We start from the raw sequence: 17,685 nt of genomic DNA, 5'->3' as shown, positions 1-17,685 counted from the left end.
ATTGTTAAAGTAGAACCCAAAGTGTTAGGACAGCATGAATTAATTGTGTAGAACCCAGCTAATTTAATTCAGTGCAAATATATCTCATTTCTACATTAGATACATGATATTTATTTGTCACATAAACATTTATACATGTCAGAATGATTATACATCATCAGAAAAGTCAGAATGATTAGCCCTCCTGTTCAATTTAAATTCTTTTATATTTTTCCCCAATTTCTGTTTAACGGAGAGCAGATTTTTTCAACACATTTCTAATCATAATAGTTTTAATAACTCATTTCTAATAACTGATTTATTTTATCTTTGTCATGATGACAGTAAATAATATTAGACTAGATATTCTTCAAGACACTTCTATACAGCTTAAAGTGACATTTAAAGGCTTAACTAGGTTAATTAGGCTAAAGTTAGAGTAATAGTCATTGTATAATGATGGTTTGTTCTGTAGATCGAAAACAATATTGCTTAAGCGGGCTAATAATATTAACCTTAAAATGTGTTAAAAAAATTAAAAACTGCTTTTATTCTAGCCAAAATAAAACAAATAAGACTTTCTCCAGAAGAAAAAATATTATAGGAAATAATGTGAAAAATTCCTGAATCTGTTAATTATCATTTAGGAAATTTGTAGAAATGAAAAAGAAAATTCACAGAAGGGCGAATAATTTTAACATTTCTGTTGTTTGAAACATCTGTATCTATGTAATAGACCTTATTTCTCTGCTGGTTATATATCATTTACCGTGTTCAGCATATATGAGTACACCCCCCCAAATTTCTCATTTAAATGAATATTTTCTATAGGAAGCTTTACAATATTATATTTGAGCATATACATTAGATTAGTTGGTACTGAAGCCAAATCTGGAGCTAATCTAATAAGATAACTTACAATAATGGTTAAAAAATGAGTAGCCCAAATGTATATGTTTGGGAAAAATATGAAATATCATTTTCAAAAATAGCAAATAATCAAGAGAGATAAAAAATATTGACAATTTTGTTTTAAGTTTGTAGTTTATAATTCAAGTAATCAAAAGATGGTTGTTTGATGAGGATAATTAGTTTGCATGGTGGACGAGGATGTTTTTATTTTATATGTTACTGCATTGTGTATAGGGTTGTAGCTGGAAGGCTACTCTCTGCGTGGGACGTATGTTGGATAAGTTGATGGTTCATTCCGCTGTGGCGATCCCTGATTGATAGAGGGACTAAGCCGAAAAGAAAAGTTAATGAATGAAGGAATGTATTTGTGAATTATTTTGTTCCCGTTTTAAAAATGTATGAGGTGCTGTCTGTTTTATGCATCATCTGTATTTTGAAGCCATACTTTGTTTTATTTAACAGCGAGGACCACAATGGAAACAAGCCCAGGGCTTTACTGTGTTTTTATCCTCGACAGTTTTGATTTCAAAATGTATGGGATACTTGTACAGCTTGTCTAAAATCTGTCAAATAAATTTAATTCAATTCAATTCAAATTTTTTTGCAATATTTTGCATGCATTTAAATGGATTCTCTTTCCATTTCTAAAGATGTTCAGTGACTAAAATATCCCTACTGAAAAAAACATCTTAAACCAGCCTAGGCTGGTTGGCTGGTTTTAGCTGGTCGACCAGCCTGCACTGTAAAAAATCTTATGTGCTATTTACAAAAAAAAATTGTGGTAACACCATTGCACGTATTATTTTTAAGTAAATTTCAAGACTTGATTTTTTTAGCAAAAACCACTTGAATGAATCATGTGAAAATTACTAAATGTTTTGAGTGATAAATGAAGATTTTAATATTATTAGCGGAATGTGCTTTTATAATTTAAGCAAATCCACCACCATTTACTCATATTTATTTTTTTAAACAAAAACCTCTTGAAAGAATCATGTGAAAATTACTAGTTTTTTTAAGTGATAGATGAGGATTTTAATATTATTAGTGGAATGTGCTTTTATAATATATGCAAGTAAATCACCATTTACTCAAATTTATTACTGAAAATTACTCATTCATAAAATGTAAAATATGTAATGTATAATGAAATACATACACAATACATTTGGGCCAAATATCATTTTATTACATGTTACACTGATAACAAAATGGTACAATATGTTAAACAAATCTATATAAAATTTACAGCAATGCTAATCTCTGATAAAAATTCCTTTATCCATGTCATGGAAAAAACTGACCTGTCAACTTTCCTTTGTAGGAATAGTCACATTTTAGACAATATTTGACAGAATTTGTGTATTGCAAACTTAATATTCGTTTCTTTGTAAGTGATTATAATTTGTGGAATATTTGTATAAATCCAGTTCAGCGATTCTAGATTTTCCAGGCTAGCCATGACTCACTTATCCTCCAAGACAATGCAGAAGTCCTCATGGTTGGTCATCCCTCTGACAGACAGCAATTCTCTGTGCATTCCCACACTGTAAAATAAACATTACGTTTATTATATTGAAATTATGCAGTTGTACATTTCAAATGTTTAAGGTTTACTAAAACACATTAAGGAAATATATTAATGAAATAAACCATTTCTTTTTATATCTGTGAACAGTAATTCTTCATAATGTTTGAGTAGATGTTGCTGACTGACACAAATACACAAGTATTTTGACTTATAATGGACAGGGTGTTTAAATGTATACTAGTGTACAGACATTTATAAAAACAAACCATGTTTATACAAGGAATAGTGCATTCAACAGTGTAATGCTTGAGCTATATATTTTTTTGTAAGCATGCAAAAATATAAAATGCAGTTTTCGGAAGATCATAAATATCTGAAACAGTTTGAGACACTTACATTGCACTCCTGGATGAGCTCTTCCTCTTATTCATACAGATAGACCAGCAACAGAGGACGACATCTCTTGTTTCATCCCTGATTTAATGTGAGGTCTGATGCAAAAAAGTGTAGAAATTAGTAATAATAATAATAATAATAATACACAAATAACATTATTAAAAATACCTGATGTATGGCACCCATTCTCTTTATCAAAATCTGCCTCAATAAACTGCTCCTCTTTAGTGGGAAAACACTGCGAAAGTTTTCTTCATTAAACTGAAAAATGAAGCAAACAAATATGAGTATTTATGTACAGTATTATATATAAACAGTTCATTACATTACATCAGCAATGCTGTAAAAGGAACCTTATGAAATGGAAAAGCACTAGCTGTACATAAACCCCATTGAATAGCTAGCTAACTTAGCTTAGCTTAGCTTAGATTTACCACTTAACAAGCTCACTGTTGTTCATCTGCTTAACTGTTGCCTGATCATTGCTGTTAAATATTACAATGCAAATAATTTGTTCAACTTCATTATATAATTCAGAATGAACATTGAAGCAAATCAATTTCAAATAGGAATGGGTGGTTAAAACTACCCGTGTATCCCTATATACATCATATGGCAAAAACTAAGCTCCTGAACAAGCTTGAACAGCATGTGTCTTTCCTGAAAGAGCTTAGGTTATTTAAGACAATAAAATGATAAACTGTTAATGCTTACCTCTTAACATGCTCGCTGTTGATCTGCTCCTTCAAAATGTCGTCTGATCACTGCCGTTGTTGAGATTCAAATGCAAACATCTCAATCAAATCCACATAATTGAGTGAATTTTCTTAAAATAAACGTGAAGCCATCTTTCCTCAATTTTATTAGCTTAACTGGTTTCTCAAATTAAGCTTAGTAATTGCACTAGTTTGCTTAAAAAAATAAGTAAAATTTAAATCTTAGTTATATTAGCGAAATCTTCTTAATATTTTATAATAAATGCAGAATATCAATTTTTTAAAGAAAATATGCTCATTATTTTTAATGACCTCATTAATTTTTTTAATGAAAATTACAAGCCTCAAGATTCATTTTTTACAGTGTGGTTTTAGAGGGGTTTTGGCCATTTCCAGGCTGGTTTCCAGCCATTTCCAGCCTGGTCTTAGCTGGTCAGGCTGGAAAATGACCAGCTAAAACCAGCTTGACCACCTAGCCAGGCTGGGAGCCCAGCCAAAACCAGCTATGTCCAGCTTAAACCAGGCTGATTAGGCTGGTTTTAGTTGGATTTAGCTGGTCATTTTCCAGCCTGACCAGCTAAGACCAGGCTGGAAAAGGCTGGAAACCAGCCTGGAAATGGCCAAAACCCCTCTAAAACCAGGCTGGTCGACCAGCTAAAACCAGCCAACCAGCCTAGGCAGGTTTAAGCTGGATTTTTCAGCAGGGATTATTTTAATAATTATATCTGTTTAATAAATCTTGTTCAAATCCACCAATATTAGCCATATTCACTGAGAAATGCATACAAATATTCATTTTCAAAATGGGGTGTACTCATAAATGCTGAGCACTGTATGATTATTTATGCTGTGATATAAATGAATATCATGAATCTAAGGCATAAGCGAGATACATTTTCATTTAATTCAATTACAAGATATCGCTTCTTAAGTCAACATCCCAGTATTTACACATGTCACATTGAAGCCTACAGAGTAAACACAGGACTAAACTGAGATGAAAACAGAAGTATACATAATAAATGCATGTATGTTTTATAAATGCAATAAATGTTTTACAGCATCTGTTCATGTGATGCTCATAAATCAGCTGGTTTTGTTGGTGCGCACTGTTTTCTCCTTGCAGCAGCAGCAGGTGCAAAGGGTTGCCATAGTAACTGAAACAGAATAATAAATAAATAAATGAATGAATGAGCATTTAAATGGCTATAATCAGCTCTCTTCGGTACATGTCCAGGGGTGGATAGTAAAATAACAGACTGTTTTGTAGGTGACGGGTTTATTTTTAAGCACCTCAAATACCAAACAGCAGAAGTCAAGTGAAGGTAAATATTTGCTTTGCGTGGTCAGGGTATTCTAACCTCGCCTAATATCAGCTTCAGGGGGATTTCATTCTGAAACATTTCTCTTCTGAGGAATGTAACCGAGATTATATCATGACTTTTTTACTCACACTGTACAAATGATATGGCAGAAAGTCATGACAACAGGTGTTTTTTTTTACGTTAATGTAACTTATTTTAAGTTTATATATATATATATATACACACAAATATACACACACACACACACACACACACACACACACACACGCACACACACACACACACACACACATATATATATATATATATATATATATATATATATATATATATAATAATTGTTTTAATAAGTAAATAAATAAAATTTCACGTGAGAATAAAAATAAAAAAGGTCACGTGAGCCGTCACACAGACATTATACTCTATTTTTTTTTATAAAATGTAAAAAAATTTATAAATACATACACAAACAGATACATAAATAAACAAACAAATAAAATAAAATAAAATAAAAATAATAAACTGTAAATACAATAAAACAAAGAAACAAATAAATAAATAAATAAAATGTAAATAAAATAAAAATAATAATATTTAAATAAACAAATAAATAAATTAAATTAAATAATAAAATGTAAATAAATAAATAAAATAAAATGTAAAAAATAAACAAATAAATAAATAAATATAAATAATAAAATGTGAATAAAATTAAATAAAATTAAAAATAAAATAAAATTTTATTAAAAATTAAAATTTTTATTAAATTTTAAATAAATACAAATTTGTGAAAGCTAGAACAATTGTTTAAACAAGTTAAAAATCTGGCCACTTGAGCCGTCACACAGACATTGTACTTTTATTTAAAGTTAAAATGACTTAATAAAAATAAAAACAATAATTTGTAAATAAATAAAATAAAATAAATAAAAATTGTGCCAACTACAACTAAACTAATAAAAATAAACAAATAAATAATTTTTTAACATATATTTTTAAGTTAATAGAACTTAGTTTGACTAATGTAAGTTAAGATGACTAGAAAAGTTAATTTAATTCCTCTAAAAAATTAAGGCAGCAAAATAAAAAATAATTCATACAGTACTGCAGCTTTATTTGTGATTTGAAAAATGAGTTTCTTTGACTGATCTGAGATTTCACAATCCTGAGTGTGAATACAAAGGTCACACTGATGTTTAAATGATAAGCTGATCTGTTCACTGGTGTTTGGGCTCTGTTTAAGTTCATGTTTTTGACCTGTTCTGCTCTCCAAAGCTGCATTTCTTTGAAAATATAGTATTATTGTGAGATAAAAATAATAATAATGAATTTGCATACATTTTAATATTAATATATAATATAAATTCTAATAACAATCACACAAAACCCTTCAGAAATCATTGCAATATGCTGATTTGATTAAATAATTTGTTGATAATATGAGTGCTGAAATAGTTGTGATGCTTTATATATATATATATATTTACATTTGATTATTAGAAAGTTGAAAAGGACAACATTCGAAACAGAATCTTTTGCAATAGCATACATTTAACTTTACTGTAACTAAGAAATTACACAAATTATGCAGACTAAATGTTAATTTCTGACCAGCTAAATATCAGGAGTGACTTTATGAACAAATTGTAAATATGTATCGATGACAACATTTGGTTTTAACTTACTTTAACTTAACATTCATTCATTCATTTTCTTTTCTGGCGTAGTCCCTTTATTATTTATCAGGCCGCATCGCAATGAACAAATTAAGAACTCGAACCAGCAGGCTTCTTGCTGTGAGGCGATAGTGATAACCACTGAGCCATTGTGTCGCCAAAACACAATTTTTACTATAAATTATTGTGTATTCTTCATGTGGTGTGGTGTTAATGTGTGTCTGTGTGTGTGTGTCAGGTCTGTAATCCGGCTGTTGGAGACTCTTTACACAACTATGGTGCCAAAACCATAAACGGGACGCAGTTCATCCCGTTCTCTCATTACGCTGGAAAACACGTCCTCGTGGTCAACGTGGCCACCTACTGAGGACTGACCTTCCAGTACGTGGGTGAGTGTATGCAAATGAGCTCTTTACACAACTAATAGCTCATCTCTTTATTAAAAAATTGACACTCACGACTGCTTTTGTAGTCCAAGATAAGGTCATACACACAGTGCTCAGCATAAATGAGCACACCTTCTTTCATAAATAAATATTTTTATGCATTTCTTAGTAAATATAGCCAATATTTTTTGGTGCATTTGAAAGAAACTGTTTTAACAAACAGATATATTTAATAAAATAAGAGTTTGATCACCAGACATCTTTAGGAATGGAAAGAAAATATAAATAAATTCGAAGACAACAACAACAACAACAATTACAAATACAACAATTCACCTAAAATTAATATATTTTTTATGTTTCTCTTGATTTTTCCTGTTTATTAAGATTTTATTTAATATTTTTCCCCCAACATGTTAATTTCGGTGTACTCATCAGTACTTCAGTAAGAAAGATCCTCCATTCAGATCAGCCCAATCATCAGTTGTTAGGCAGAACAGCTAATCTGCACAGAAAAGATTACGCATACACATAACAGAGCCCACAAGAGAGTGAGCCTAGGCCCCTCCCGTACGTGATTCTTCCTGTAAACGTACAAAGTTGTAACATTTTGCTGATAACAAGTTCTGATGAGTTAAAGGTGCAGTAGGTGATCTGCCAAAATGCTAACTGGTTAGCATAATATCTTTGAAACACAGTCCACGCCTCCTGAAACACGAACGCGCACCTTAAAGATGACAGCATACAGCCCACTAGTTCATGTCATTCGCAGGTTAGAAATATAGTTCAGTCGTGCAGGAATTACACTTATTTCTAAGCCATACTTACATGCTATTTCAGACTGAATATTCAGAGTAGCGGTGAACAATATAGGGAGCACAGGCTGTCATTGTTCAGAAATGACCCAATGTGAATATAAAAGCAGCTTCAGCTCAGTAAAGCAGGCTAGGTGGAATAGGGCTATTTACTGATGTTTTGTTGTTAAAGTAAATAAAAATCGACACTGTCGATGCTGTAAAAGGATGTTATGAAACTGAAAATGGTCACATCAATCTTTCGCCAGGAGATTTCAGTGGCTGAACAACACTTCTGTGCATATAACCCATTCATAACAACACAATCTAGATCAGCTCTGTGTGACTAAAATAGTTTTAAAACAGAACATTACCCGTCTGAAAGAAATACTTCAGCCATGGTGTCGTCCAGTCAGGATTTGATTTTACCGCTGTGATTGATTCGTCTGCACATGAACGTGCGGTGCACATGCACACATGAACGCGCAAATGGCAGATACGCGTGAAGGGCTGCAGATGTACAAATCTACATTTGTTGACAGACAGTTTGGGCTACTTATCAGAATTTTGGGAGATGTCAGCCTGGCAATATTTAATTGGATGAACATTTTTTGTCACCCAGAATATAAATATACATATAAATACATTTAGATCATTTACTTAACAGTTTTTTTACAGACGCTAAGACACATTTCTCAATACTTAGGTCACTTTTGCAAAACTTTTCATACAATTCTCCTGAGTTTCAGCTGGGCAAAGCAGTTCATTTCACATTCACAATGCACTACAACTACCAAAACACTTTATTCAGAATACTGAATGCATTTTGTGCCAAAGCAATGATAATTGATCCTCAGTTTAGCCCACATAGATTTCTACGGAGACCCGGAAGGGATGTGGTGGTGGGGAAAAAAATAGGTGGAAGAAAAAAACTGAGTGATAGGAAAACATATTGTTTAGTTTTTTTGCGTTCCCTCGCAAAGATGTTTTGCGTTATCTCACAAAACTGTTTCTACACAAACACTTCCTGTTCACTTCATTCATGTAAACCCTCCCGTTTTTGCCGAAATTCTCCCGTATTTTACCATTCTATCCCACTATCATCCTATCATTAAGTATTTTCCCATATTTTTGATGTGTTTTAAATCTTAAAAGCACGCTGAAATTAATATTAAAATGTCTGCATTCACTCTCTTTACATTAAAGTTGTGCGTCGATCATCGCCTTTCATATGCAACCTCTTAACCAGTGAAGGCATGTTTGAGCGCTGGCTGACAGATGCACTCCGTACAATAAACTGATCCTACACTTTTGGATTTGGGTGTATGTTTAAACAAACAAATACAATGAATAATATGTAAACATCTTGAGGGGGTTCAGGTGGTTTGAAAGACCAAAAGTTGGATTATTATTATTTGAATTTATCTTATTATTCAAATGGCCGAATTCTAACTCTAAGGTGCTCTAGTGACAGATGCTAGAGGCGATGGTCTTTAGCCTCCTTGGTAGAGCAACCGACTTCCATGCGGAAGGTCGCTGGTTCGATACCAGCTCGGAGCAGGTTGGGTGGCATAGGACCGGCAGGGTTATACTGGTGCCGTGACCCGGATGGGAGTGAGGTTTAGGGGGGTGAGTGTAACGGAGGCCAGCTAGTAAGTGCTGTGCAGGTAAACCTCACTCCTCTGACCTCTAAAGGTGTTCTAATGACAGACGCTAGAAGCCATGGTCTTTAGCCTCCTTGATAGAGCAACTAAGTCCCATGCGGAAGGTTGCCGGTTCTATACCAGCTCAGAGCGGGTTGGGTGGCGTAGGACCGGCGGGGTTACATTGGTGCCGTGACCCGGATGGGAGTGAGGTTTAGGGGGGGTGAGTGTAACGGAGGCCAGCTAGTAAGTGCTGTGCAGGAAAACCGCACTCCTTTGACCTCTGATGGTGCTCTAGAGGCCATGGTCTAGAGCAACCGACTCCCATGCGGAAGGTCGCCGATTCGATACCAGCTCAGAGCAGGTTGGGTGGCGTAACACCGGCGGGATTACACCCACATAGACTTCTGTTTTGCTCACTGTGTGAAGAGATTTGCAAAAGTGACCTAAGTATTGAGAAATGTGTCCTAGCGTCTGTAAAAAAACCGTAATGCATAGGACAAAGTTTAAATCATCAAACATTCCTTCATTCTTCAGTTTTTTGTTAGATTAGTTGCACTTTTGGCTTTGGTATTGACTTATCTAATGTACTGCATATGCACAAATATATTACGGTAAAGCAAATGTGAATGTAAAACTGAGCTGTGTGAGGGGTGTACTCATCTATCCTGAACACTGAATAAACACGTTACAGCAGTCATGACAGCATATACTGAAGTGTAAATACTGCACCTGTTCTTGAAGACTGTATTGACTGTGAGGTTTGTGTGCTGATCAGAACTGAATGCACTACACGAGGAGCTTCGCCATCTGGGATTCACTGTCCTTGGCTTTCCTTGTGACCAATTTGGGAAACAAGAACCTGGAGAAAACAATGAAATCCTTTCTGCATTGAAGTGAGTTTGGAAAATGGAGACTTTCAAAGTAACCAGTGATGTTGTCATTTGTGTGGTGCAATCTTGAGTTATTTTGTGAGATATGTTGAAGAACTTTCATTGTAGGAACTATGAAAGCCTTTTTTTCCCAGAATTCTTCAGAATATCTGGAATAATTGTATTAATTATATTGTTTATAATCACATTTGATAAAAACAGTCTGCAGAAACACTTTGATCGACATTCTACCTTTGAACGTGTCATCAGAGAGCCCCGCCCACTAGTGACCATCTCTCCCTCATTAGCATAAACAGCCCTCATTAGCATAAACAGCCCTGAGATAGAAGCAGCCGTCCATTAGCCATTAGTTTTCACTCGCTGAAGATAACGTTAGCGGCTAACAGGATTGTAAATAAACAGTTAATCCCATTTTAAATCTGCCACTATGCTGACTTATAGGCATCTGTAGCTCCGCCTTCTTTTGAAAACATCACAATCTCATTTGAATTTAAAGCGACAGTCACCAAAACAGCATCATTTGGATCAAAGCCTAAAAGGGTCAGTTTCAAAGAGCTATTAAACATTATTTGTGTGGTATTGAGCTGAAACATGACATACACGCTCTGGGACATCATTTTACATCTTGTAAAAAGAGGCATAATAGGTTCCCTTTAAGAAAGAAGCCTGGAAATTTGTGAAGAGTGTTTTATTCTTGAAGAACACACCGTGAGCCTCAGACTGTGTGGAATTATCCGCTCACTCATCCGTCATCTCCTTTAAATTACAGCACATCTCATATATCTCAAGCCTAAAGCTGGTTTCTGGAGACACATCTGAAGGATAGCTTCTCTTATAGACAGAAACAGATTTCTCCTTGTCTTCGCAGGTATGTCCGTCCAGGAAATGGATTCGTTCCTAATTTTCAGTTATTTGAGAAGGGAGACGTGAATGGAGACGGAGAACAGGCGATTTTCACATTCCTAAAGGTTGGTGCATGCTTAATGAAGTGTGTTTTTTAATTCAATCCCACTTTGCATTAAAAAAGACACATTTTCAGGAAACAAAGAGTGATTTTAGAAATAAAATAATAACTTTAAAATATTAATAACTTTAGAGTTCCTATTAGAGTTAGTAGTTCTTTTATAATGGTGGCCATTAGGTCATTAAATGAGTCCAGCGGGGAGGGAGATGCATCTAAAAACTGATTTCTTGTATGTTTTGTGGTAGTAATTTGGTAATGTGTACATGGAACTTCGCCTGTGTTATGGCACCTTGCTGCAATATTAGTTTCCCTAAACGGGATAATAAAGTTGAGCCTGAGGGCTCTATCATACACCTGGCACAAAAAGGCACAAGGCATGTATGGTGTGATGTGTTGCTATTTTCAGACCAGCGCAACCCTAATTTTCACGATTTGCGCCACGTTGTGTTACCCTTTAACAAGCATAGTAACCACCTGGTCAGTGCCGTGCACAGACTCTTAAATGGGCAGGTGCTCACAGGGCCGGAGCAAGCTGAACTGCCACTGTAGGCAAAAGACTATGAAAATCACAGTAAGTGGTGGCTGGGGTTGGGGAGGGGACGGGGGACGGGGTGACCATCGCAGGAATCACGCTAAGTGGGCAGGGGGTTGTGATGGTCGTGAGAATCTCGCTAGAATGACGGGGGGCGGTGGGAGAGCGCGAAGTGGAGACGGGGATTACCGGAATCAGTTGGGGGGCGGGGTACGGACGCATTGGAGGGTGAGGGAGGGGATACAGGCTATTGGAGGGTGAGGGAGGGGATACAGGCTGAGAGGGGCACTTGCGCCAATAAGGGCAGAGGGACTGGGGTTCTGGCCACCGGGCCACCGCCTCCCCCCCGTGCACAACCCTGCACCTGGTTGACCTTTTATAGGCTATCATTATTATTTTAATAGCATATTATTTATTATTAAATAATAGTACATATATTTCTTTAATTAGTCCCTTTATTAATCCGGGGTTGCTACAGCGGAATGAACCGCCAACTTATCCAGCACATGTTACACTCAGCGGATGTCCATCCAGCTGCAACCTATCACTGGGAACATCCATACACACATTCACACTCATACACTACGGACATTTTAGCCTACCCAATTCACCCATACCCAAGACACCCGTCTTTGGACTGTGGGGGAAACCGGAGCACCCGGAGGAAACCCACGCGAAAGCAGGGAGAACATGCAAACTCCACACAGAAACGCCAACTGACCCAGCCAAGGCTCGAACCAGTGACCTTCTTGCTGTGAGGCGACAGCACTACCTACTGCACCACCGCGTCACCGGGTGCGGTTCATTTTGTATACATTTTTTTCTGCATACTGTTTTCACTTGTAAAGTAAGCTATTCAGATTTAGCCATTTGTTTTTAAGTATTAGGATTGCGGATGGATTTAAAGAGATTTTTCGCCCATAATCTGAGACTGTATTCAGGCACAAAAGCAGTCAGATGTATTGTAATGTCGTCTGCTTTCAGAACGCGTGTCCGCCTGTAGGAGAGAGTTTCGGGGTCACCAGCAACAGGCTGTTTTGGGAGCCACTGAAAGTCAATGACATCAAGTGGAACTTTGAGAAGTTTCTGCTGGATCAGGACGGCAGGCCTGTGATGCGCTGGTTCCCCAGAGTCAACGTGTCTGAAGTCAGAGCAGACATCCTTAAATACTTCCGACAGCTTCTGCAGACTGCACAGTAACTGGGAAACACTGCTTTCTCCTTAAAATCTCACTCTCTCTCTCTCTCTCTCTCTCTCTCCAATATAGATCAGTCAACACAGGGTTTCTGCAGGTTTTATCAAGGTCAATTTGACATTTTTAAGACCACTTAAAGACAACATGTGACACTGAACCACAAAACAAGTAGTTTCAGTGTTTAAAAGATGTCAATTAGACATCAAATAGATGTCTAAATGTGATGCAAAATTTGGGCTGTCAGTGAACATATAATAAACATCTTAGAATAGCCCAAATCTAGACTAATCATGAAATAGACAGGAATGAATGACTATGTGAAATCCCTGAAGGCATTTTTTGTGTGTAAAAGATGTCTAATAGACGTCAAATAGATATGTAAATATAGATGCTAAATTTGGTCTGTCAGTGAACATCTAATAGACATCTTAGAATAGCCCAAATCTAGACTATAGTCATCAAATAGACAGGAACGAATGACTACATGTAAAAATCCCAGCAAGCAGTTTTTGTGTTTAATAGATGTCTAAATATAGATGCTAAATTTGAGCTGTCAATGAACCTCTAATAGACATCTTAGAATAGCCCAAATCTAGACTAGTCATCAAATAGACAGGAACAAATGACTATATGACGCAATTTTGGTGTGTAAAATATGTTTAATAGACATCTAATAGATGCCTAAATGTAGATGCTAAATGTTTGGCTGTCAGTGAATCTCTAATAGACATCTTAGATTAACCCAAATCTAGATTAGTCATAAAATAGACAAGAATGAATGACTATGTGATATCCCTGCAAGCATTTTCTTGTGTGTAAAAGATGTCTAATAGAGACGTCAAATAGATGTCTAAATATAGATGCTAAATTTGAGCTGTCAGTGAACATCTAATAGACATCTTAGAATAGCCAAAATCTAGATTATAGTCATCAAATAGACAGGAATGAATGACTATGTGAAATCTCAGCATGCATTTATTTTGTTTAAAAGATGTCTAATAGATATCTATAGATGTATAAATATAGATGCTAAATTTGGGCTGTCAGTGAACATCTAAAAGATGATATGGAATAGCATCTTATCTAGACTAGTCATCAAATAGACAGGAATGACACATGTAAAAATCCCAGCAAGCAGTTTTTGTGTTTAAAAGATGTCTACGAGACGTTAAATAGATGTCTAAATATAGATGCTAAATTTGAGCTGTCAGTGAACATCTAATAAACATCTTAGAATAGCCCAAATCTAGACTAATCATGAAATAGACAGAAATGAATGACTATGTGAAATCCCTGCAAGCATTTTCTTGTGTGTAAAAGATGTCCAATAGATGTCAAATAGATGTCTAAATATAAATGCTAAATTTGGCCTGTTAGTGAACATCTAATAGAGGTTTTGGAATAGCCCAAATCTAGACTAATCATGAAATAGACAGGAATGAATGACTATGTGATATCCCAGTAAACATTTTTGATGTTTAAAAGATGTCTTAGACGTCAAATAGATATGTAAATAGAGATGGTAAATTTGGTCTGTCAGTGAACATCTAATAGACATCTTAGAATAGCCCAAATCTAGACTATAGTCATCAAATAGACAATAAATGACTATATCAAGCATTTTAGGTGTTTAAAAGATGCCTAATAGATGCCTAAATATAGATGCTAAATTTTATATTAACAATAGTCATCAAATAGTCAGAAATGAACGTCTACACAGTCTGTCTAATCTGTGTTTGATGACTAGTCTACTTAATATTCTAATATATCAATTAGATGTTCACAGACAGACCAAATTGAGTCTTGTTTTAGCCAATCTAAGGTTAGATGTCTATAAGATGTCTATTAAGGTTTAATGAAGGTGACTTTAACATTTTAAGATCAATTAAGGAAAGGATGCGTCACTAAAATCCAAATTTCCATACAAATTACACTCATGAATGGTTTTGTATTTCAGGGTCACGTATTAGGAGTAAATTAAAGGGAATGCGACACATCAATATTTTCTCCAAATATAAATGTCTAGATTTGAAAACAGAACTTCAACAAATCTCCATATTTTTAATTATAAATAGACACATAGATAAATTCACAGTGTTCTTCCTCAGTATTTTTGTCTTGTTTTCTCAATGCTATTAACACTGTTATTATGTTAATCAAGTGATCAATACGAATTGAGGTTTTAAAACTGAATACATTTCTGACAGTGGGCTTAATTTAAAGGGAAACTTTTTAAACCATATTGACAGATATTGGTTTTGTTTAATGCATAAACTGCAATTTTGTTCAGTTTCGCAGAAATAAAAACACAAATCTTCATTTTACATCAAACTCAGTGTAATTTAGATAATCGACTTGCTTATTTGTATTGGAAAACCAGGCAAAAATGCTGAAGAAGGACACTAGATTTCTGAAGTACATTAATGTCATTACTACGCTCTCAGAAATAAAGGTATGCGAGCTGTCACTGGGATGGTACCTTTACAAAAGGGTACAAATTTGTTCCTAAAATGTCCATATTAATACATTAAGGAAACATATTAGTACCTAAAAAGTACAAAAGTGTTCCTCTTAGGTACCCTTTAAGTACAAATGTGTACCTTTTAGAAAAGGTACCACCCCGTTGACAGCTCGCATACCTTTATTTCTGAGAGTGTATTTAACTGAATCTCTCTGCTTTCAATTGAAGGAAGAGTTCACTAAAAAAAGTTATTGGATAATTAATCTACTCACTTTCAGGCCATTTAAATAAAGATTTTGAACTGAATTGGTGGTCCTCGATTCATAAAATGGCTGTCAATGATCACCTGTTTTTAGGATTAACAATAAACACATTTCAAGAGTTCCCACTTAGAGATGCTTGGCATATAAAGCAGGTTTGGCATGCTGTCCCGGGAGAGAACCCTGAGCTCGGAGATCTTTGAGCCCAGGGCTCCCTCCCGGTCGATAAGCACATCAGGAGATCCGAGATCAGGTCGGTCTCGAGAGCTCCCCCTTAGATAAGGGAGGAAAAGGAGGAGATGGGGTGGAAGGGGGGATTCTTCCAAATGAAGATAAAGCAGTAGGGAGAAAATGATCCATTTATAGTAAACTAGGATCGCTCTGATTGGATTATTACTGATTACAGATGAGTGGCCAGACGTGCTCAGCCATATCACGTGCTCCTCTCGAAATTAGTTTATGAAACTTCACATAATAGAGTCCAAATCAATCCCTGATGATACACTGAGGTCTTTTAAAGAGAAATGATCAGTCTGTGCGAGAAATTGAACATGATTTACAATATTATTAACTTTAATCAACAGCGCACACTCACTTTTAACATTGTATGTGTTAATTTTTAATCTAAAAAATGGGTGACCACTGACTGCCATTATATGAATCACCAATGACCATGAATTCAGCTAGAAGTCCTTCTTCATTTCTACCATAGAAAAAAGGGCTAGTTCACCAAAAAAGCTAAATTGTCATCATTTACTCACCCTTTACTTGTTCCAATCCTGTTTGAGTTTCATTTTTTTATTGAACACAGGAGAAGATATTTCGAAAAATGTTGGAAACATGTACCCATTGACTTCCATAGTATTTCTTTTCCCACTATGAAAGTCAGATTACAGGTTTTCAGCTAAATATATTCTTCAGCGTTCAACAGAAGAAAGAAACTCGTAACGGTTTGGAAGGAAAGTAAATAGTGAGTAAATTTCAATTTGTGTGTGAACTATCCCTTTAACAGCCTAAGACTCAGTCAATTAATGGTACATTTTCAATTAACTATCCTTTTTAAGACCCACAGAAGCCCTGTAACGTCATGTGTCAACGTTTAAACCTGTAATGTGTTGTGAATTAGATTACTGCTAGAACAATGAATGTGTGTGAACCTGAAGGCGGCTGTGGAGGCTTTGGATTTGGAGATTGGCATGTTTTTGACGGGACGGCTTGAAAACAGACGCTCTGTGGTGCCGGACCTGAAGCCGAGGGTCAGCGAGCAGCTCTTCAGTGCATTCAGGCTGTTCTGCTAGACCTTTTCTATCATGTCTGTCTCCAAAATATCCTGTCGACCCGCTGCCGCCTGTGTGGATGTTCAATAAATAAAGAGAAATGCAAGCAGCACATGTTTTCTTCTGGTTAATGCATGAGTGTGTGGTGATGTGACTCCAATCAAATGAGCAGTTGATACTGCAGGCTAACATCTCTTTTACTCCGCACATGCTAGTAGTGCATGTATTTTTCGGCACACGTTAACAGATTAGAGCAGGGGTGTCCAAGCTCAGGCCCGGAGGGCCGGTGTCCTGCTGACTTCAGCTCCAACTTGCTTCAAGTTTCTAGTATATCTAGTAAGAGCTTGATTGGCTGGTTCAGGTGTGTTTGATTAGGGTTAGAGCTAAATTCTCCAGGACACCAGCCCTCCAGGACCAAAGTTGCGTCTCAAATGTCACACTATACACTCATGCACTATGTACTTACACACTCAACAGCATAGTATGTGTATGTAGTGTCGTCCCAAATGGAGCACTAATTTTTTTTTTACTAAGCGGAAACTCAAACTGTTTCCCTGATGATGTTTGACGGTCGTCAAATCAGTGAAATTAATGACTAAACCATCAAATAATACCTGCCATGAGTTTAACCGTATTCACTATCGGGAGGCGCTATAATCACTCTCGTAGGAGAATTTTGCTTTCACAATCCAAAATAAAGTTATCCAACATGTGCGCCCGATAGCTCCGCCCCTTCCGCTACATG

The 17,685-nt window shown here is 35.7% G+C and overlaps 1 protein-coding gene and 1 long non-coding RNA gene across 2 annotated transcripts in view; one reads left to right on the top strand and one right to left on the bottom strand.

Annotated features, from left to right (window-relative positions):
• Positions 1-17,049, top strand: part of gpx3 (glutathione peroxidase 3) — a 20,760-nt gene extending 3,711 nt beyond the window's left edge. The window contains exons 2-5 of the mRNA XM_056472131.1: positions 6,774-6,924; positions 10,137-10,254; positions 11,120-11,219; positions 12,732-17,049. Of these exons, the coding sequence (XP_056328106.1) occupies positions 6,774-6,924; positions 10,137-10,254; positions 11,120-11,219; positions 12,732-12,947 (585 nt within the window). The 3' untranslated portion in view covers positions 12,948-17,049. The remainder of the gene's footprint in view (positions 1-6,773; positions 6,925-10,136; positions 10,255-11,119; positions 11,220-12,731) is intronic.
• Positions 2,888-3,746, bottom strand: LOC130240560 (uncharacterized). Its single transcript, XR_008838786.1, has 3 exons — positions 3,533-3,746; positions 2,987-3,079; positions 2,888-2,913 (listed from the first exon to the last, which is right to left on the bottom strand). It is a non-coding gene; the product is annotated as an uncharacterized LOC130240560 (long non-coding RNA).
• Positions 17,050-17,685: the final 636 nt, after the last annotated feature.

The sequence above is a fragment of the Danio aesculapii genome, chromosome 14 (assembly GCF_903798145.1).
Source record: "Danio aesculapii chromosome 14, fDanAes4.1, whole genome shotgun sequence".
NCBI classification, from domain to species: Eukaryota; Metazoa; Chordata; class Actinopteri; order Cypriniformes; family Danionidae; genus Danio; species Danio aesculapii.
This window is presented reverse-complemented; position numbering and strand designations above follow the sequence as displayed.